Source organism: Sinocyclocheilus grahami, unplaced genomic scaffold (assembly GCF_001515645.1).
Source record: "Sinocyclocheilus grahami isolate Dianchi unplaced genomic scaffold, SAMN03320097.WGS_v1.1 scaffold673.1, whole genome shotgun sequence".
Lineage (NCBI taxonomy): Eukaryota > Metazoa > Chordata > Actinopteri > Cypriniformes > Cyprinidae > Sinocyclocheilus > Sinocyclocheilus grahami.
Genome location: NW_015505852.1, coordinates 384,108 through 406,109, shown reverse-complemented (window position 1 = coordinate 406,109; position 22,002 = coordinate 384,108). Strand labels below are relative to the sequence as shown.

General features: G+C 36.6%; 1 protein-coding gene across 1 annotated transcript in view; it reads right to left on the bottom strand.

Moving 5' to 3' along the window:
• LOC107559060 (serine/threonine-protein phosphatase 2B catalytic subunit alpha isoform-like) overlaps positions 1 to 22,002 on the bottom strand; it is a 101,009-nt gene that overhangs the window by 60,843 nt on the left and 18,164 nt on the right. The window contains exons 3-8 of the mRNA XM_016242796.1: positions 19,100 to 19,224; positions 18,878 to 18,989; positions 18,425 to 18,570; positions 15,341 to 15,480; positions 7,306 to 7,383; positions 6,033 to 6,127 (exon numbers count right to left, since the gene is read on the bottom strand). Coding sequence (XP_016098282.1) covers positions 6,033 to 6,127; positions 7,306 to 7,383; positions 15,341 to 15,480; positions 18,425 to 18,570; positions 18,878 to 18,989; positions 19,100 to 19,224 — 696 coding nt within the window. The remainder of the gene's footprint in view (positions 1 to 6,032; positions 6,128 to 7,305; positions 7,384 to 15,340; positions 15,481 to 18,424; positions 18,571 to 18,877; positions 18,990 to 19,099; positions 19,225 to 22,002) is intronic.

Below are 22,002 nucleotides of genomic sequence, written 5' to 3'. Positions count from 1 at the left end.
GACGGTCTCGGATGTTGATGCAATGGAGCAGCAATTGGCAGACCCTACCTTCCAGAAACAAGTGGTATGTTCTAACATGACCATTTAGCTGAACATTAAAATTTTACAGTTGTACTCTAAAATAAAATGGTTATTTTTCTTAAATACTTAATTTCTGTCATATTAAACTTTCAATTATGATTAGGCTTAAAGTAATGTAAGTTGTTTTTTATCTCAAATATTTTGGTGGGTCGTGAAATAGATTCTACTTGTCTAGGTGGGTCGTGGAATGGAAACGTTTGGGAACCCCTGACGTAGTGGAGAGCAAGATAGGTAAGTCTTAAGATATTCTTGATTTTTAAATGGAAATACAATCTTTAAAAAGACAAGACTTATCTGTTTTAACTGTGAAAAAGTGGCACAGTGGTTGATTAACTGTTCTCTTTTCAAAGGGCCTTGGGAGAGCAAGGACATGGGAGTGAGGAGCTGCACTTTCGGTATTTTATTTATTTTTTAATTTTTTTGTGAAATAATGTATTTTAGAGTTTTCAGATATGCATATACAAACAATACAAGTTATGCCAAATAATGTTTGTCAGGAGCTTCACTTTTTTTTTTTTTTTAAGATACTTATGTTTTATAAAGTTGTAAATGTACAAGTTGTAATGGTCATATTCAAATTATTCCAATGAAACCTTGCTTAATAAAGCATGCAGAATACAAGTTCTGAAGTTGTTACAAGAAATAAAGATTTTCCGGAGCTTAAAATGTACTTTTTTTTAGATAGTTTTTTTTATAAAGTTGTAAATGTACAAGTTAAAATAGTCATGTTTAAATTTTTCCAAATAAACTTTGCTTAGAAGCTTGAAGTACTGGTTTCTGTTTATTGAATACCTTTACAATTTTAGTGGATTTATGTAATGTTTGGGTTTAGTGGTTTAACGTAAAATAAGGTAACCCAAACAGACAAATATATTAGCCCATATGTATACCTGTTGTGGCCCATAAGAGACCTACATAAGACCTAGTTGGGTCCCATCTCTAACCCATGTAAGCAGGCTCATGTAGGCACCAAATGGGAGCTACCTGGTTAACCCATATGGGCCCTATATGGAGCCCATCAAGGGCCCATCATCAGCCCATCTGTGCTAACCCATGTGGGACCACCATGGAAAATGAGGACAAAATTAGCTGGGTCCCAGTTGAGTAGCCCAGGTGGGCCCCAGATATCAGCCCAGTTGCAACCCCTATGGGCCCCACATAGGTGTGTTGGCTGGGTAAGCTGTTCGCCCAAGCAGAAAAATGTGCTGCTGCTGTCAGATCTCGATTGCCGAGAATGACATTGTGTTTGATGCAAAACCAACTCGACTAAATCAAAAGAAAAAACACTGTAACTGTACATTTTTGTTTTCTCAAGCAAAGCTAATTTTAAAAGTCCTCTGAAAACATATCTTCTTACATTTTTGGTCATAGACAACGTATGTTGAAGATATAGCTATGTTATTGTTAACGTTATTGACTAAGTGGTAAATTAAATTTTTTTTATAAAAACGTGGGCTATATAACATTTTTATAATACAAACATCATATTGTTCCCTTTGTTTTGAGTATACTCGTGTCACTTACAGTTAAAGACCTACTCTGATTTTATTGTTGTTCGCAAGGTTGCAACGTTACTTTGCAATATTTTAAATATTTTGGGGTATTTTGCATGGTCTGTTATTGGAGTAGTGTCACCCAGGTGGGATTTTTAACTCCTATTCACTGGGAATAAAAAAATTATTTAGCCTAGCTGATGCAGAGAGACAAAATGAACCTGAAACGATAGAAGAAGGATTGGAGATGAATTCATTTACAAATAAGGTAAGAAATGTTGGGGTCTTATCACTCAGCATACCCGGTTAAAAAAGTCACCGCTCGCCACTGATACATACATTATATATCAGGTAATATATCAATAAACATTGTGGACTCTTTTATTTAATTCAAATATTGTTTGAAATTTACTATAGGCCTACTGCTGGGTTAAATGAACCCAAAATGGTTTTTAAATTAAAATCACACACAATATGACAACGGTAACAACACAGGCAGCAGATAATAAAAGATTAACATTTATTACACCAGTTCAGAAAAAAGCAAAGCAACTCCATACTTATACAGCTTAAACAGTTCAACCAAATTCTTTTGAAAGGCTTGTTTAAGAACAAATTTAAGATTTTGTTCAATTTGTTCATGTATTTCACCCACTGACGAAGTTAAACTATTATGGCCAAACCATCACGCCAATAAACACACAGTAATAAACCTTCGAAAATCAAGATTAAACTGTGTATTATAGCGAACTGAAAGGTTAATATGTCAAATATCCTAGGCTGGACATCACTTTTGGACACTATTATATGGCAGATTATTGACTTTCCAACTGACCGCTAAACCATATTGAAAAAACAAGCCACTTTTATGAGGATTGTGGGCTTTCCCTGGGCCCGTATTCACAAAACATCTTAAGGCTAAAAGTAGCTCATAACTCGCTGATCTAAGAGGAAATCTTAAAAATAATGGGCATGTCAGTCCTAAATTTAGGACTCCTAAATTTTTGTTCCAAGAGTATTTCACAAAGCATTTAAGCACTAAAACTAGCTCCTAAATCTGTGAAACGTAAGGAGTAGTGAAGAGTCCTAAGTCACTAAGACCAAGTCACAACTATCCTAAAAATGCCTTTGGTTTTGGAGGTTATCCCAACTTATATCCTTGTTTTCATTAACCAGTTGGGCAAGAATTAACAGCTGTTCTTGTGACTAGTTTGTTTTTCTTTTATGTTTGCATGTCTTATCAGCCATGATTATTTTACTCTGTTAATTAAAAGGCTGTTTATATGCATATCTGCTAACTGTTTACGAGAAGCATACATGTAATTAGCTTAACATATACTTGTTTAATTAGTGACACTGTATTTTAAAATCTTTATTTGAATGTGGTAATTAACATTTTTATTTTTAAGCCTACATTCCTACATTTTTGCTCTAAGAGTATTTCACAAAGCATTTTAGCACTAAAACTAGCTCCTAAATCTGTGAAACGTTAGGAGTAGTGAAGAGGACTCCTAAGTCACTAACTCCTAAGTCACTAACACCGAACCACAAACTATCCTAAAATGGCTGTTGCCGGCAATCTGCCTTGGAATGTAAACATTTTAGAAACATTTGACGATAATGAGCTTTTAAAAAAGGTATATCGCCTTAATCGTGGGGGTATTATGACTGTTGTAGAACTTGTCGGGGACAATTTTCCTTTGATTAACCTATATCCTTGTTTTCATTAACCAGTTGGGCAAGAAGTAACAGCTCTTCTTGCGTCCAGTTTGGTTTTCTTTTACGTTTGCATGTCTTACTATCAGCCATGATTATTCCTCTCTGTTAATTAAAAGGCTGTCTATATGCATATTCGCTAATTGTTTACAAGAAACACGTGTAAGAGGCTGACAATTAGCTGACCATATACTTGCTTAATTGGTGACTCTTAGCTTGTATTTTTAAATATTTATTTGAATATGGCAATTAACATTTTTATTTTTAAACCTTTATTCGAATATGGCAACATAAAATCATGCTCTACAATATTTCTGCAGCGCCTGAAAATAGGCTAACTTCTGTCAACATAACCAACGTGACCACCTGCTTGCACAGGGAGCGTGCTAGGGACTATTTTCAAGCTCTGAGTAATATCATTGTGCCTGCTGCACCCATGGTACGGCAGCAAAGTTCCTTGATTATTACGCCGGAATGAGAGTATAGTTCCTAGCCATATCGGCCTAGACAATCGCAACTTTTCATTTTCTTAGTACACGATGCAACTACAGAAGAGTCAAGTTTTAAATAGGAAAAATAAAGAAACTCTTTGGTCGTTTTTGAGCGAGATGCTAACGGTCTAATCAGATTCAATGATCTATGCTAAGCTACAGCTAAAAGTGCTACCGCCAGACCCGGAGATCGGCTGAATGGATTTGAAAACGGTAAAACTCAACTGTTTAACTCTAGGGGAGGTGGAAAATGAGCCTATTTTCAAAAATAGTGGAGTGTTCCTTTAAGAAATCTTTCTTTCTGCTAATTTGGTGTAGAAGTATAATTTCTTATTATTATCTTTGTTGAAACCAGCTGCTTAATATTTTTGGGTTTAAATACACACAAGGCAAGGGCTAACAAGACATAGCTAGTGTCTTGTAATTAATTGTAATTACCATCCAAGTAATTAAGAAGTAATCAGTAAAAGACTACAAAGGGTCTACAAAAACAAACACAGGAAACAGAAACCACAACTTCAACATAAAAGTGGCTAACCGAGACTTGTCATAGCACTTGCATTTTATTGTTCTTTTGTTGATTTTGATTGCTTCTATTGTCCTCATTTGTAAGTCGCTTTGGATAAGTCCAGACAGGAACTTATAACAGCTTTTGATCTGACATTTTCCTCTCTGATGGCCAGTTGGACCAGCAAAACACCAATTATCCACTGGTCTGGCATAATTTTCTTCCATCAATGAACATGTAACCATTATTTGCATCTCATAATAGACAATACACAGAAAGCAGCAGGGGTAATGGACACTGTTTCTGCTGGCCTGCTGAGCCCATTTTGAGTATTGATTAAAACGCAGTGGGTTCCTTCACCTGTAAATTTTGCAGTATTGACAGTATTGTATTTGAATGGTTTAAGTGAAATATGGGGGTCATAAAAAAATACACACATCACTTTTGGCCACTGTTGTGTTTGGTGGGGTTAGTTCCACAATATGTAAGACCCTGCTTACAGTGTCAAAACCGGTGCATTGCTGCATTTTTCCAATTTTCCAGCCAAAACAATTGAATTACTACTTTCATTTCTGTAGTTAGAGCATTGACTTGTTGAGTGGAAGAGGTTATTAAATTTCTTACTTTGTCAGTTACAAAAAAAAAAACTAAAATTTTTTTTTTTGATCTTGACAATCAAGTTTGTATCATTTTATCAACTCTATATCACCATATAACTCCAATATGTCATATCTTCACTGGAAAGTGTTTGTTTCCTCCTCTTTGCTGCCATCTTGTTAATCCTAACTAGGTTACGAGACCTCTCCAGCTCTCTTAAATAATTTAGGAGCTGAGACCTAGTCTTAACACTTAGGAACCTTTATGAATCACTCTTATTCTTAAGCCTAGGAATAAGAGTCAAATTACATCATTCTTAGAATTTTGACACACTTAGGACTAAAATTTTACTCTGAGCGGTATACATACAGCTCCAGATCTTCTAGTGAATGATTATTCTAAAAGTTATTTGGTTGAAAAAAAAATCCTTTGTACATTTATTCATCATGTGAAATGACTTTCCTTTTCTGCTGATGTAACTTAGGCCATGTGGGCTATTTGATAATGTCAAACAAGTCAAGTAGCAAATAAGGTATGCTACTCACTTCTTTCTAATATGTAACACCCACTTTTCCCAATCCAGTCAATTCCTGATGGATAAAATCAAGTACCGCCAACATTTCTTGCTGAATATTCTGTATCCTTTTTTTCTAGGAAAATGTCACATTATGAAAGCAAAATGGGTTACAAACAGCAATTCACAAATTTACTTCTACATATACTACTTTCTTTTTTCTCTTTATCAAGTGGACAAAATGGTTCAGCATTTTGTGAAAAAAAACAACTATTAGAGAATAATATGAGAATGTGAAATGAAACCTACAGGTAAGGAGAAGAAAACGCATAAGCTGGCAATAGATACAAATCCTATTCATATCAAGATATCTGTGTCTACGTGGGTGTTCTGCTCAGTGAAAGAATATATTCTGCAATGTCCTGACTAATCCATTTTCGCCATTTCATTATCTGCAAATGGACAAAAGTGCAGCCTGGCAAAATCACCCGCTCCCTCTCTTTCTCTTTGAAAGTGCTGACTAACTTGGGTCTGTCCATCTTGCAGCTCAGCAGGGCCACACATGGACATCTGGCCTACAGTCTGCTAACACACATTAGTAATACACAATATAAGAGATGTGTGCATAATACCTTTGTTATTGTAGACATCTAAGTAGTTGGGAGCTGAGAAGATAGTGATGAGAGAGGGGAAGCCTGTAGTTTGACTCTTTCTGTACATGCGATACCTGTGGGCAGAAAAAAACACACACATCATCATCACCATCCCTGTTTGGAAGGCCAACAATTCATTAAAAATGTTTTTTTTATTGGTCTTATGAAATATTCTAATTTGATGTAGTGAATTGGTGGGTTTTTGTTAAATGTGAGCCAAAATCATCACAATTAAAAGAACCAAAGACTTAAACTACTTCAGTCTGTGTGCATTGAATTTATTTAATACACAATTTGAGTTGAATTACTGAAATAAATGAACTTTTCCACGACATTCTAATTTATTGAGATGCACCTGTATATATACACACAGATACCAAACAAAATCTGTGGTTGTCTTTTCTTCCTGTCAAAGTGGCTGTTTATAAGTCAGAATAAGTTGTGAATTGGGTCTAACTTTAAAAGTCTGACTATCAAATAGTCATCAAAAATGTCACTCATAAGCCATACTTTATTTGTCTAGCCTAGGATTGCGTTGATGTAATTTTTTCATTCTTATGAGCTCTATTCTCAGTCTGGTGAATTATCAATGCAGGGCTGCTAATACAAAGTTTGCTATGTCAATTCCATCAGCGCTGAGCCTAGATCTCTGATCTCATTTGGACAGTGGTCCACTATTTGAGGACCCCTGATCTAGAGGGACTCTTCATGCAATTAGTGTACACGTAGCCCTGAATCTAGAGTATACTAATCAGAATATAACTTCTATTGGTGTTGCCCTAATTCTTTATCACCCTGCTGCTATAATCAGGGACCCAGAGACTGGCAGAGTACAGCCTTGTGCAAACAATGACTCCACGATGATCAGTGAAAGTTGAAAGCTCCAACAGTCTGACTCAACAAAATTGTCAAAAGCAAAAAGGCCCATTCACAGCTGGAAAATGCATAATGCAATGCATTATAAACTATTAAAATTATTTTCTTCACATAAAAAGCACAGCACAACTTACAATTGTGGACAATATGCGTCAATTTCAGCTTTGATGCTTTAAACATTAATGCTGTGGTGTAAATAGTCAATTAAGTTTATTCAATTATCATAGCACACCATAATCTCATTCCGGGGACCATAATTAAACAAATCTTAGAAAAGATCATTTCAAAATGCAATGTTTGTGTTGAAACTGAAACTTAAACAGTTGCTACTGACAACAAAGAAAATCTAAGACGCATGCTTTTGTGTCAGACTTACCCAGCATCCTGTGCTTCATGGGCTCGTATGATAGATAATAAGTTGTTGTGTTGTAGAAAGTCACACGCAGCAGGGTAACTAGAAGAATGAGGAAAGAAAAGTTGAAAATAATTCGTAATATATAGCTTGAAGGCAAATTAACTTGGTTATAGTTTTAGTTCTGGGGTGCATTTTCACTTTGATGTTCACGATACTGTTCACTACTGTCTCAGGAAGCAAATGTAAAAGATGGCCAAAGTAACTTATGTGTCTAAGGAATGTACACATATTACATCAATGGGGAACAAAATTGTTGGTTTCCTTTTATTTAATTACATGTTTATGAATACTTATTATTTGTATTTGTTTGTGAGTGACCTTAATTAAGTTTGGCATACTTTAACTCAAGCAAATATTACTCTCATGCATCTCGTCTTGACAAATGATTCCATCATTAATTTAAGTAATCAGAGACATTAATCCAATAATCAAATTAAAAGAGAGAGAGAGAGAGAGTGAAAGAGAGAGAGAGAGAGAATTCAGTTAAGTGGGCAGTAAAGCGGGCAGAACAGAATGTTATACCCAAACTACTCATTTTTCCTAATGGGCAAAATCTGATCTAATGTAATTTTAGCAGCCCTTCAGATGGGGCACTACAATAATGTCTGAGCAGTTAGCTGAACCTTTCAAACCCATTGTCAATTGTCTTGGTCAATTAGCCTTGCGGCCCATCAGAATGTTATTTACAAGACTGATCTTAAATAAAAAATATATTCATTAATAAACTGTCAATGTAAGAAGACAACTAAAAAAAATACTGGACAAGGGTGCAAATGACTAGTGAATAGTGAATTGAGAAAATGTATTCACAAGTCAAATCATCATTAACATGAAATAAATTAAATCAGTCAGTCAGTCTGTCTGTGTTGTTGTGTGGGCATCAGCTGTAAGAGATAAACTGGCTATTCTTCACTTGCATTTAATGCAATATCTTTTATATCGCCAACTAAAGGTCAAATGAAGCTTCCAAGTCCCATTTAGACCTATTGAAACTAGCTAGGCTTTAAAAAAATAGCTCATATCATCTGATTTCATTTAATTCTGCTGTCATTCTATAGCAGGCAGGTGCTAGGGCTGCGACAATAAATCGGTTCATCACGATTCGTGGATCAAATCTGAGATTTTACGAATGCATGGCGATTCTCTCTGGAATCGATTCTGAGCTTAGTTTTTAACAGCAGATGACACTCTAATCTAGTTTTTAACAGCACACTCAAATACTCACAAAAAGGAGCGCTGAAGAGTGCTTGTGCGTTCGGTTAAGTCATGTACTTTCACCTCGGCTCAGAATGTTTTTATGACATGAGATTAAAGGGGTCATATGATGCGATTTCAATTTTTCCTTTCTCTTTGGAGTGTTACAAGCTCTTGGTGCATAAAGAAGATATGTAAAGTTGCAAAGACTAAAGTCCCAAATCCAAAGAGATATTCTTTATAAAAGTTAAGAGTCAACCACGCCTACCTAAAACGGCTCATTCTAACATGCCCCCACATGTCTACATCACGATGTGGGAAGATTTGCATAACTCCGCCCCAAATGTTCACACAAAGAAAGAAGGCGTAACTTTTATTCTCGCTGTTGCCGCCGCCGCCATGTTGTGGAGACGCTATGTGTTTCGTTGTGAATGCAAAACTACTTTGTTTGGCCTTCCAAAAGAGGAATATATCCGCTTTCTTAATGCCTAGAGCTGATCTGTGCTGGTCGCTGAGGAAATACATCAACTTCGCGCTGTGGATCGCTGGATTGGCTTTCACCGTGGACGAAGCAGAGTCCAGCCCGGGGTCGTCACATGTGGTTGCCGACCACTCTAGTCTGCCATGTGTGACGCTTGTGAAAGCGAAACTTCTTTGTTTGGCCTTCCAAAAGAGGACAAGACTAGAAATCAGTGGTTAAGTTATAAGTTATTAAGTTGGAAAATAATGTGTTTTTTTAACCTTAAACTGCATAAACACATTTCAGTATACCAAACACACAAAATAATGTGCTTTTTAGCAACATCATACCCTTTAATGTAAACACACCCCACTGTGAACACCCTTGTAATTTGCTTCAACCTTTTCAAACTTTATGAATGATTATTTTAGTTTCAAGTGTGTAAGAAACAGGAAGCAAGCAGAGTACGGCTGTTTCTTAAACATGCAGTGCCATCTGCTGATAAAAACTAAGCTCAGAATTGATTCCAGAGAGAATTGTGACACATTCAGAAAATCTCAGAATCGATGCAGAATAATTTCTCGATTTGCAATGCATCAATTTATTTTTCCAGCCCTAGCAGATGCAAGATATTTCCTCCTTTTTGAGGCAAAGCAAACATACAGCATTAATCATCTTTATGTAACAGTCACTAGCGAATCAAACAAGACAGTGCACCTGCATAATGACTCTTTCTTCATTTACAGTATTCATGTTAATAGAACCATGTATGTTATTTCTATTCTATGGAGGGTTTCAAGAAGATGTAGATGAGGCAGGAAATGTTTTAAAGGGGACATCAGATGCAAATTCACTTTTACATGGTGTCTGAACATAAATGTGTGTTGGCAGTGTGTGTACACAATCACCCTATAATGATAAAAATCCACCAGTACTTTTTTTAAATCCTCACAAATCATAAGCACTGTCTCAGATCAAGCCGATCACAGATTCTTGGCAAATTGACATCACACAGGCACAGGCCCCTCCAATGACTATTGACGAACACTACCGTTTTAGCATTGACCCGCCCTGAGTGAATTGTAAACAGGCTGCCAGTGTCTCGATGCCAGAGCAGATGTAGACATGAATGGCTCCTAAGCGTTTGAGGTGTTTTGTTGTTGGATGTAATAATGAACATAGCATAGCATCATTTACTCCCAACCTCTAAAGAGCCTCTAAAGACACAGTGGATTACTTTTGTTTTTGAAGGGAATGTGCCCCCAATCTACCTAAATGCATTTATGTTTGTGATCAATCATTTGTGTTCCAGCTTCACCTACAGAAGTGAGTATAAGGTTTTATTTTATGAATCTTTGCAAATAACCTTTCCTAATAATGTGCTAGTTAGCAAGTTCCACGATGAATGCGGCTTTTTACAGTCTCAAGCTGTGTCCCAAAGTTGAGTGTGCACACTTCGAAGGCCAGGCCCCCGAAGTGCACAAAGGGCCCTCCGTCCTAGCGCTCTGTCGCATGGCAATGGTTTGAGAGGAGAGCTGACGAGAGGATAATCCTGCCAGGATAGGTGGAGCCAGAATTGCTCATTTTTGTTTTACGTCATAATGGAGGAGACGGTGATGTACCTCAGGCTTAGCCAAGACCAAGGCCAGGTAAGTTACACTGGTTTGCTGCGTCCTTTGTCGGATTACAAATTTAAATGCAGGAATTGGCATGGAGCTTACTTGAATAATGTAATGATACATATGAAAAACTACAAAATACACACACACACAGACACACACACACACACTCTAAAAAATGCTGGGTCAAAACAACCCAATTGCTGGGTTTGTCCCTATTTTACCCAGCACTGGGTTGTATTTAACCCAGCATTTTTTTGAGTGCACACACACACACACAAACATAGAAGTTCAAATGCTGACTGATATCTTACAAAGGTTAAATTTTATATAGTTTATTGTCTTGACCATGGTGATCATATGTAGACAGGTTTGCAACCTGGATTTTTTAGGCAGTTAAGCATAAAAATAAAACTGTGTATAAAAAAAAATAGAGCATTGTACAGCGGCAGCTGTCACAGCTGAACAGTGCTCTGTATGAGTCCTTCAGATGCAGTTAGCAAAATGTGTTAATATTCAGACAAAATGTTGATACCATTTGATATAATTTTCAAAATAATCAGAGGTGGACTGTAAAGAAGTACATTCGTTAAGTATACTCATACAAATATGAAGTACGAAGTTTTCTTTTTTTTTCCCCTCACAGGACAGCAACACTACAAAAACATGGTCTTTTACAACATGATGCATTGTTGTAGATTAAACTACCCAACTGTATATTTAGTAGGCAACTTTAAATTTAATAACCTTGAACATATTCAGAAGTAATGCAACATACACAGTAGTGCAGCAGTAATATTAATGCAAACCATCCTGATGAATTATTTTTCAGAACAATACTGTATACTTTTACTGTTACTCTCAAAACCTTAAGTATATTAGATTATGCAAGATAACACTTTTACTTAAAGGATAGTTCAGCCAAAAATGAAAATTCTGCAATCATTTACTCACCCTTAAGTTGTTCCAGGTTTGGAATTTTCATTTTTGGGTCAACTATCCCTTTAGCTAAGGTTTTAAATATGACTAGTAGTTTTTCCCCAATGTGGTATTAGTAGTTACTAAAAGTAGTTTACTAAAGTATCTCAATATTTCTTCTACTAATTACGTTGTCATAGCTCTAAACAATTGATCTTTTCCTTCTTTCCCTAAATCAGACCAGACCACTATACTGCAGGATAAAGCTGAATGTGCCAGCGCTGGTCAGGTTTTTAATGGTTTTCGGCTGAGCAGGGAGGCCCTGACAGTGCTGCTGGACCTTCTGAGAAGTGAACGGCAACAGTGATGGGGTGCCACAATCCAGACCCTGGTGTTTCTTTTCTATCTGCCAGTGGTACATCATACAGAGTGGTCTCCAGAGTGTTTGACATGCCTTGTTCCAATGTCCACCGCATTGTCTTCCGAGTCACTGAGGAGGTGGTGGCCATTCACCAAGAGATTCACCTCCTGAAGAACCCAGAACACATGGAGGCAGGGCTGGGCTCAAAACTGATGTTTTTTTCTGATGTTAAACCTAAGCTATGTTGTAAATAGTTGTAAAAAAGTACTTTCAGTAATGTATATAATTTGTTTTAATGAGTAAAAAAAAATATTTACAGGACAAAAAAAATAAACATATAGAAGAATGTTTTGTGAAAATATTATAAGCTGCATTGAAAAAATTAATGTACATAATTACTTCTCTTTTATTTACACGTGAATATGCAAAACAAAATGACAAAATGTACAGAAAGTACTCAGGCTCATTTACAAATAAATTACACTACAAAAATAAATAATGTATACAACTTATTCATTTCATTTTTAACTTACATCACAAAAACATTGACAATGTGACATTTAAAAAAAAGATATTGAAAAATTGCAATGTACCCATTTTTTCCACTGCTTTCTCTTGCCTAATAGAGAATGGCTAATAAATAATATATTTGTTAAGCATTCTCTCAAGAAGAGAAAACAGTCCCTCCATTCTCTCCCTGCTCTCTTCTCTCCTCTGTCCCTCTCTGGAGTTTGATATCCTCCCTGAGTAGCTCCACCAGCTTCCACTCACTCCCTCACCTGTCCCAGGACACTTGCAATCCTAAGGCAGAGCAAATAAACCATGCCTGTTAACAACAACAGCACAATGAATTTCAGCAAAAATGTGTCTATGAACTTACTTACTTTGTATTTTTTAAAGTCTTTCCCCAGCAGGCTCATTTTCTCCAGAATAGTACTAAAACAAGAGAAAATGGAAACACTTATGAAAAATATAAAGACAGGTTTGCATTTCAATCTTAACATGAGAAAATACGACACAGCAGGACATGCATACAAAATACTGAAGTGCTAAAGTTTGGTTAAAACTAATTTTCTCCATTCTGTCACCGATGGAGTTTTGGTTCCTTGCCGCTGTCGCCTCTGGCTTGCTTAGTTGGGGACACTTAATTTCCTGCGATATCGTTGACATAATTGCAAAGATATTATTTAAACTGAGCTGGACGTTGACATCACTGAATTCAATGAACTGTCTTTAACTGAAAAATGAGTGTTTACTATTGTCACTTTGCATTATTGACACTATTTTCCTAATTAATGCTGTTCAGTTGCTTTGACACAATCTGTATTGTTAAAAGCGCTATATAAATAAAGGTGACTTGACTTGACTTAAAACATTTGTAGACATATCTTGCATGACAGCACTACAAAAACACAACAAAGGGAAAGACTATTGCCTTATATAGTGGTTGTCTTATTGTTTGCGAGCTTTGTTAAAAAAAAAACCTGGCTTTTAACACTTGTTTCGCTAGGTATTTGAGTAAATGAAAACACAATACTTACATTTCAATGTGAATTCCCCCACAGAACTCTCATCCTCCATGTTCTTTGAATATAAACACTGTCATCATCTGCGCGCAAGTGATTCTGGGATATGGTAGGGTGCGAAGTAGTGATGGGTCATTCTTGAATGAATCTTTAATGTGACTCGGGAAGAACAAGCCGTCTCGGGGAGTGATTAGTTCAGTCGCGCATGCGCAACATCCTATAGGTTCTCTACTGGAATTAGTCAAGTAGTTCACCTGTTTCGAGTCTTCGGGGGTTTCGAGTCATTCGTTCATTACGTGACAGCCCCATAAGCTTAACCAATGCAGTCTGAGCCGGAAAGAGAATTGATTAGTTCATCTCTCGAGTCTTCGGGTTTGAGTCATTTGTTCATCACGTGACAGCCCCATAAGCTTAACCAATGCAATCTGAGCCGGAAAGAGAATTGATTACTTCATCTCCTAGAGTCTTTGGGTTTTTCAGAGTCATTTGTTCATCACGTGACAGACCCATAAGCTTAACTTATGCAGTCTGAGCCAGAAAAAGGCTTAATAATAATAACCAACTCTTTATTACCTTTGTTACAACATTCAGTGTTATGGAAAAGAACCACCATGACAGAAATTCACACATTTATAAACTGTAAGAAGTAAAAAGCTACAATTTGAGACCAGAAACGCATCACATAACTGTAAGAGTAAATAATAATAATAATAACTATGCACCAGTTAGTAAGATAGCTTGTAAATGTACTAATTTCTCTATCTAATGCTATCACGTCACGTGACAAAAAACGAACGATTCGAAAGACTCGAGAGATGAACTAATCAATTCTCTTTCCGGCTCAGGCTGCATAAGTTAAAGCTTATGGGACTATCACGTGATGAACAAACGACTCAAACCCGAAGACTTGTCAGATAAGAGGTGAGGTGAGCTTCAGATTAGACTGAAGACCCAGGTAAACAATTAATTAATCTTTTCTGTTTCTTATAGCATTATAGTTTTGTATTGTTTGTAATGTGATCAACGTTTGTTTAAGTAGTAGACGTGTTAGGGAAGTAACACGTAACATTTTAATTATATTTTGCTAAAATTAACGAAATGATTCGAAAAAAGATTCGTTGCTGAACGAGACTCAAAGGTCCGAGTCGGTAAAATGATCTGAACTTCCCATCACTAGTGCAAAGTGTCCATCAGATGTACACTTAATTTTCCTGGGAAATGGAGGGAGCATTTGACGTTGCTTTCGAATTACGTCAGCCTTCGTCGCGCCACGGTGACGCAATTGGCCTTGGAATGCGGTCTTCGGAGGGTGCATCCTGAAGTGGAACAGCTTACGTCATGACGCTGTGACGCAATCACACTTCAAATGCGCACTTCTGAGTCTGCACACTTCAGTTTGGGACAGTCGCGCCGCTGTGACGCAATCGCACTTCAAATGCGCACTCCCGAGTCCACGCACTTCAGTTTGGGACACAGCTTCAGAGAACTGCTCACCCCACGGAAGAGAGGGGCGGGGTGAGCAGTAGCTCATTAGAATTTAAATGGGTCGCTGTGAACAGAGCTGTTTTTGACAAGGTAAAAAGGGTGTTGTTTTACACTACCATTGAGAAATTTTAACCAAAGTATGTCCTAGACTTTTCATGAAGACCCTAAAGAATCATACCAACTTGTGGAAAATGGGCATCTGATGTCCCCTTTAATATACCAAATCTTTTTAATCTAACATGCCAGTCTATTGGCAAGTGTCAATTCAGCCATTCATCTCATGCTCAAATAACACACTGCAAGATTATTATTATTATTATTTTACAATTTATTACAAATTTATTCCTCTGTATAGAACTGCACAGTGTTTAATCTTAAAAATGTATTTATGTAAAGTGTTCTCTGGTTTAATTTTTTAATGGGCTTTTGGTACCTGTAGAAATAGGAGCAGCCTCTCACTGTGTTGTGTGTGAAATGTTCCTGGGTTTTCTCGTTGCCAAAGTCCTCCAGTGGGTCCGACCAAAGCAAGTCACACATTGGTCCATATGCGGGAGGCTCTTTGAATCTGTCTAACTGTAAAGGAGAAATACACTATATACTACAGAGTACTACCATGCCAGAGTAAAGCATCATTATTTTTTTTAAGAAAAAAAGGACTTGAACCATTTTAGAAACCTGCTAAAAACAGCTTTTTGGGAAAAACTATTTTAAATTTATTGATAATCTTTCACCAAAACCACAGTTTTGTACATTGACAGATCACCAACATACATGTAAGTGTTACATATTTTTTAGACCTGAACAGATTCGTTTAGACATAAAATATGTTTTAAATATATAAAATTCACTTTGAAGTAAACAAAACTATTTTAGGATACAAGTTGCTTAGCAATTTCATGTGCAATTACAAAAATCTGTATATGATGGACCCTTTCTGAATATATGGTCGCACAAGAACATCTGTTTTTATTCTAGATTAAAAAGTGCATAATTTGTTATTTCAGAAAGGCTCACAATAGCAAGCTAGCTTTGAAAACAAGACCCCCACCCTCCCTGCATAATCACGCTGAAAAGCCACACCTCTTCCAAAATACATGAAGGCGCTCAGACAGACCAGAGACTAACCTGCGACATGATGAAAGATGGCGTTGGTGGAGGATTGAATGCAGCACTGTCAGATTACCTCACGTCTCATTCACCAGTAAGAAAACATTACAGTACAAAGCGCATAATATTACAATAATAACTCCTTTCATTCTCACTGGAATACGCTGATGACGTGTCATGTCTGTGCAAACAGGGTTTGTAATTGGTGGCTGACTAAATACTTTTTTTCCCCACTGTACATAAATATAAATAAATTTAGACTGATCATTTTACAAAACGTCCCAACTTCTCTGGAATTGGGGTTGTAGTATGTTTTAGTATTAAGGACAATTCTGTAATGTTATGTGGTTGCTACAATTTTGACAGGCAGGTAGGACAGCCTATCGTAATGTTCGGACCATTTTATGGTCCTACGCCTTCCACAAATGATATACAGTACATAAATATAAATAAATTTAGACTGATCATTTTACAAAACGTCCCAACTTCTCTGGAATTGGGGTTGTAGTATGTTTTAGTATTAAGGACAATTCTGTAATGTTATGTGGTTGCTACCAAAGCATTACAGTCTGATTTACAAAAATGTGCAGTCACGACTGAAACATGGGATGTTTTGTCAAAAATAAAGTATACTGAATTATTAACTAAGATGTTATGATAGTTTTTGGTTCAATGTATATTCAAAATAATGAATCCTTAACTTTGAAATCAGTATCAACTTTTTGCCTTTTATCAAGAAAGTTTGGATCTCATAAATCACACTTGAAATATTGATTTAATTCTGAAGGGTCAAAACAACCCAATTGCTGGGTTTGTCCCTATTTTACCCAGTACTGGGTTGTATTTAACCCAGCATTTTTTAGAGAGTACTGTGTTTTGGTTGTAACAAATTTGGGGAAAGGGCAAATACTCCAAAACTTTCTGAAAATACAATATGAAAATTAACTGCACAATTACTAGAAATGTGTACCTACATCCAATTTTTGTTTGGAAAAAGACAAATTATTTTCAAGACGTTTCCAACTCTTTCCAATTCTGTAGCATGGCCAATATATGTATATATAGATGTATATATTTTCTACGTAGTTTTGTGTTATATATTGTGCATAACTGTATGTGTCTGGCTAAACAGCTAACTTACATTATTATTGACTTACTAAAATAGCTGTGGGCCCACTATTACCTGAAATTGTATTAATGCAATTAATGCAGGTTGTCTGTCGTTCTTACTACCTTGAGTTATGATAAAGGATGGAGCAAGAATTTGGTTTACAAACTGTAATGTTTCATCAGACATTCACGTTAATGCTCGGCTAATGAATGAACCATTATTGATACAGTTAAAGAGTACCCACATGTGCACCTCAATAAATTAGAAATACATCGGTTTGTTGATGGACACTGTTGGAACTACACAGTTGCAACGTAATGTATGACAAACTGAGTAAAAACTAATGACTGAGAAACGTCCTGCTCAAGTCGTCCTTGTGATGGAGGTACGGGTTGATCAACTAGCTCTTCCAATCATCAGTTGATATGGTAAAATTGACGCCATCATTATTGTCATTATAGTGTTTACATTCGCTGAGGACTGAGGAAGCCTCCGGAGCTGAAATTCAGATATTGTAACACATGCTGTAAGCAGTAGACCAATCACAACAGACTGGATCATCCATCAATCAGAGCAGAATAGCCTCACAGAAAAGAGCATTTTAGAGAGACTGAATTTGCGACTTAATTCTTTTAGGGTGTACTCACACCAGGAAAGTCCGCTAGTTCACTTGCTTTGGTCCGGATCAAATACAATGTTGATTTTTTTTGTTTGGTGCGGTTCGCGTTCACACTGCCCTTTTTGCAAGTGAACCAGAAACTGTAAACAAAACCCATTCATTGGTTCATCCATTCAACTGTTCCAGAGTTCGTTTGGAAGCGGACCGAGACCACCTCTTCAGCTGGGTCTCGGTATAGTTGTTTGGTCCGCACCCGAGTGCGATTGCTGTATTCACACCTGCCCAAAAGATCCGCACCAAAGGGGGAAACGAACTTGAGTTCAATTCAATCTAACCAAACAAGACAGGTGTGAATACACCCTTAGACTCTTTGAGAAATGAGGTAAATGTATATTATAAGAAAATGGAAGTGTTTTTGACCTTGGATGCATTGGATTGGATCCTTGGATACTACCTGCTGTAGTAGACTGCCAAACTAATTTGGAACCTTTAAAATAGCATAATGGGACACTTACTGTTACAGTCCCTTTTAAGTGTAACAAAAAGAAGGAATGTCGTTTTTGATGATAAACTGCATTGCATATACATTGCACGTACAAAAGGCACTGGTGTTAATGGAATAATAAATCAAAGAATGGTTCATTAAATAGGGGAATGACACTACTTCATTATATACATACTTTCCTGATGTCATCAAGGTTTGTGATTTCGGGGGACAATCCACCGTGCACACACAAGAACTGCTGGTTCATCAGCGCTGCCAGGGGAAGACAGTCAAAGGCATCCATACACGCATCATACACCCGCTCTGAATATTTAATTCTACCTGTCAGGGATGGAGGATGATGACCAATTGAGGAGCAGGGAAAAGAAAATGAGCATCAGTTAAACCAAACATCAACACACACTCTCACTAAAAAGGCCATCCAAACAAGAAAAAAAGAACTTTAATATAAGGTGACAGCTTTTTCAACCTAATCGGCCCAATCCAAGAGAAATAGTTTTGACCAGAATCAGCCCTCTTTAATTTTCTTATGGATGGTAGTTTACTTTAAGCTGTATATTCGGCAAAATGCAACAACATTTTTTTTTTGTACAACAGTTATTGTGATGTGGTTGACAGTCATACTTACATTCCTGTTTAAAAGTGAAATACTCTGTTAAATGTCTACATTCGTGGTTCCCACGCAGCAAAAACAGTGTCTTGGGATAAAGGATTTTTAAGGCCCATAGGTACAGTACACACTGTGGAGACACACACACACACACACACACAAACACAAGAGTAAAACCAAAGGATTAGAATTATAAAAGAACTTATACAATTTAGTGCTCAGATAATAGCAGTGACTTACTTCAATACTGAAATATCCTCTGTCCACATAATCACCCAGGAAAAGGTATCGTGTGCTGGCTGGAGACCCTCCTACCTCAAAGAGCTTCATCAAGTCAAAGAACTGCCCATGAATGTCTCCACAAACTACAGAAAGCATACAAAATACAATTATTTGCAAAATGCATTTATATTATTTATTATTAGAGTTATTTCATTATTATCAGTACTGTGCTGACTCAATTATGTCTCTACGTTAACATTAGTTAATGCAATATATAAAATTAATTATTCATATTTCCTGTCATGAGCTGATTCGTTACACTGCTATGCACCTGTCCACAACATTGAAAAAAAGATTTATTTTAGTGTATTTGGTAGTGGTGGGCAGAGCGAGGCTTCATGAAACACTCAAAGTACATCTCTACAAGTATTGCTCTGTCATTTCATCATGTGGGTTGGGGGAGTGGTTAATGTGCATGACTGGCATGTTGTTAGAGCCTGTCACTTCAGGTTTGAATCCTGGCTGAAACATGTATATAATTATAATAAATATTTGCAAGTTGTGTTTTTATTGTTCTGTACTTGTAATGTGTTGTAACATCTCTCTGACAACTGAATGAACTCTTTGTGAATATGTTATTTTGGTCATGAAATAATTAACATTAATAAGAGACATCAAGTCACAACGCCTGACATTTTTTACATATAAAGATTTTTATTTAAATATATTAATTGTTCTGCTGCATTAACTCCACTTTTATACTTTGCGGGAGTTAGGTTAAGACAGATGTGCAATTGTGATAATTTTTAATATTTTGTTGAGAATCCTTTGCAGGTAATGACTGTCTTAAGTCTGGAACTCATGGACATCACGAATGACTGGGTTTCCTCCTTTGTGATGCTTTGCCAGGCCTTTACTGCAGGTGACTTTGTTGTTTGTTTGTGGGTCTTTCTGCCTTTAGTTTTGTTTTCAGCAAGTAAAATGCATGCTCAGTCGGGTTGAGATCAGGAGATTGACTTGGCCATTGCAGAATATTCCACTTTTTTTTACCTTAAAAACTCCTGGGTTGCTTTTGCTGTATGTTTTGGGTCATTTTCTATTTGTACTATTAAGTGACATCTAATCAACTTTGCTGCATTTGGCTGAATCTGGGCAGACAGTATATCCCTATCTGTCTTCTCTCATGTAATCAATAAACACCAGTAACCCAGTGCCACTGGAAGCCATGCATGCCCATGTCATCACACCATGTTTCACAGATGATGTTGTATGCTTTGGATAATGAGCTGTTCCAAGCCTTCTCCATAATTTTTTCTTCCTGTCATTCTGGTACAGGTTGATCTTAATTTCAGCCATCCTAAAGAATGTTTTTGAAGAAGTGGTCTGGCTTTTTTTTGGCAAAGTCTAATCAGACCTTGTTTGCACCTTGTGGTGAACCCTCTGTATTTGCTATCGTGAAGTCTTCTCTTGATTGTAGACTCACAGTGACACGCCTACATCCTGGAGAGTGTTCTTCTCTTGGCTGGATGTTGTGAAAGGTTTTTTTTCTTTACCATGGAGGTAGGGCTGTGCAAATAATCAAATGCGATTTTCATGCGCATCTCGTCAGTAAAGCCGGTTCTGTGATTAGTAGTAAATCTCCAGCACATGCTTTCAGATGGAGCGGCATTTACTACACAGACACTGACAAGTAGGGGTGGAACGGTACACAGATGTCGCGGTTCGGTACGTACCTCGGTTCGGGGGTCACACGGTTCGATACGATTTCGGTACAAAAGGAAAAAAAAATCTACTATGCTCAGTTTCTTTTCATTTATTTTGAACAGACAGTAGAACAAATTTTTAAAAATGTCCATCTAGATGTGAAAATACTAAATATTATTACATTATGTTAAATATATATAATCTGCAGTACATATATACAAACAAGGAATACATTCTTGAAATAAATAATAATAATAAAAAGGGGGAAAAAACTGTGTGACATGTAACATACCCTATATATGCTGAGTTTTAGTTTATTTTTGTGACGGTCTTAATTTGTTCACAGAAAGGAAACTCAAATAGCAGAAAGCTACATCCTATTTGTTTTCTTTATTTTACAAAAGCGCAATGTTTTGTTTTCATTGTGAGTGTACCAAGGTTATTTTCGTAAACTAAAACTAAGACTAAAACGATTGATGAATAAACTATTTCATAAACTGAAATAAAATAAAAACGTCAAAATAATTGAAAAACTAAAACGAAACGAAACACAGTTATTCAAAAACTAACTGAAATAAAATAATAATTATCAAAAATAAATAATCGTTTTCGTAATCATTACGTTCTCACCCCTTGGCGGAAAAAATATACGAGCTGTGTGGAGGTTTAGGGAAATAGTCTACCTGTAATGGCACATCACACACATGGGGTTATCTGACGGAGAGACGCAAAGCAGTTTAAAGCCTGCACAGGTCCTGTTTGGTAAACGTGCACCAGCAGTACTTAACAGAAGACCTGACCCATTATCTGACAGCAGCACTAATTTAATTATGTACCAGACCAGAACCGTTTGACATAAAGATCACGAGTCGCAACCCGAACCGCACTCACATTAAATCTATTACATCAGGTAAGCAAGATTATTTATTTTATCATGTACACAAGCAATCAAACCAACATTAGGCATTCTTAGTTGGTGCTTTGAAGAAAAACAGACATGCAAGCGCAACATGATAATTAACAGAAAAAAAGATGAGAACGCGCATCCTTTCTGTAAACAACACAAAACTTGTGCCTAGCATCTTGATCTTGTGATCACTCTGCCAGGCTTTTGAACAAATGTGCATCATACACACGCTTATAATTCTTCATAAATGAAAAGAACATTCAAATATAAGCCTTTACTGTTAAATGCGATTGCCGTTATTATTGAATTT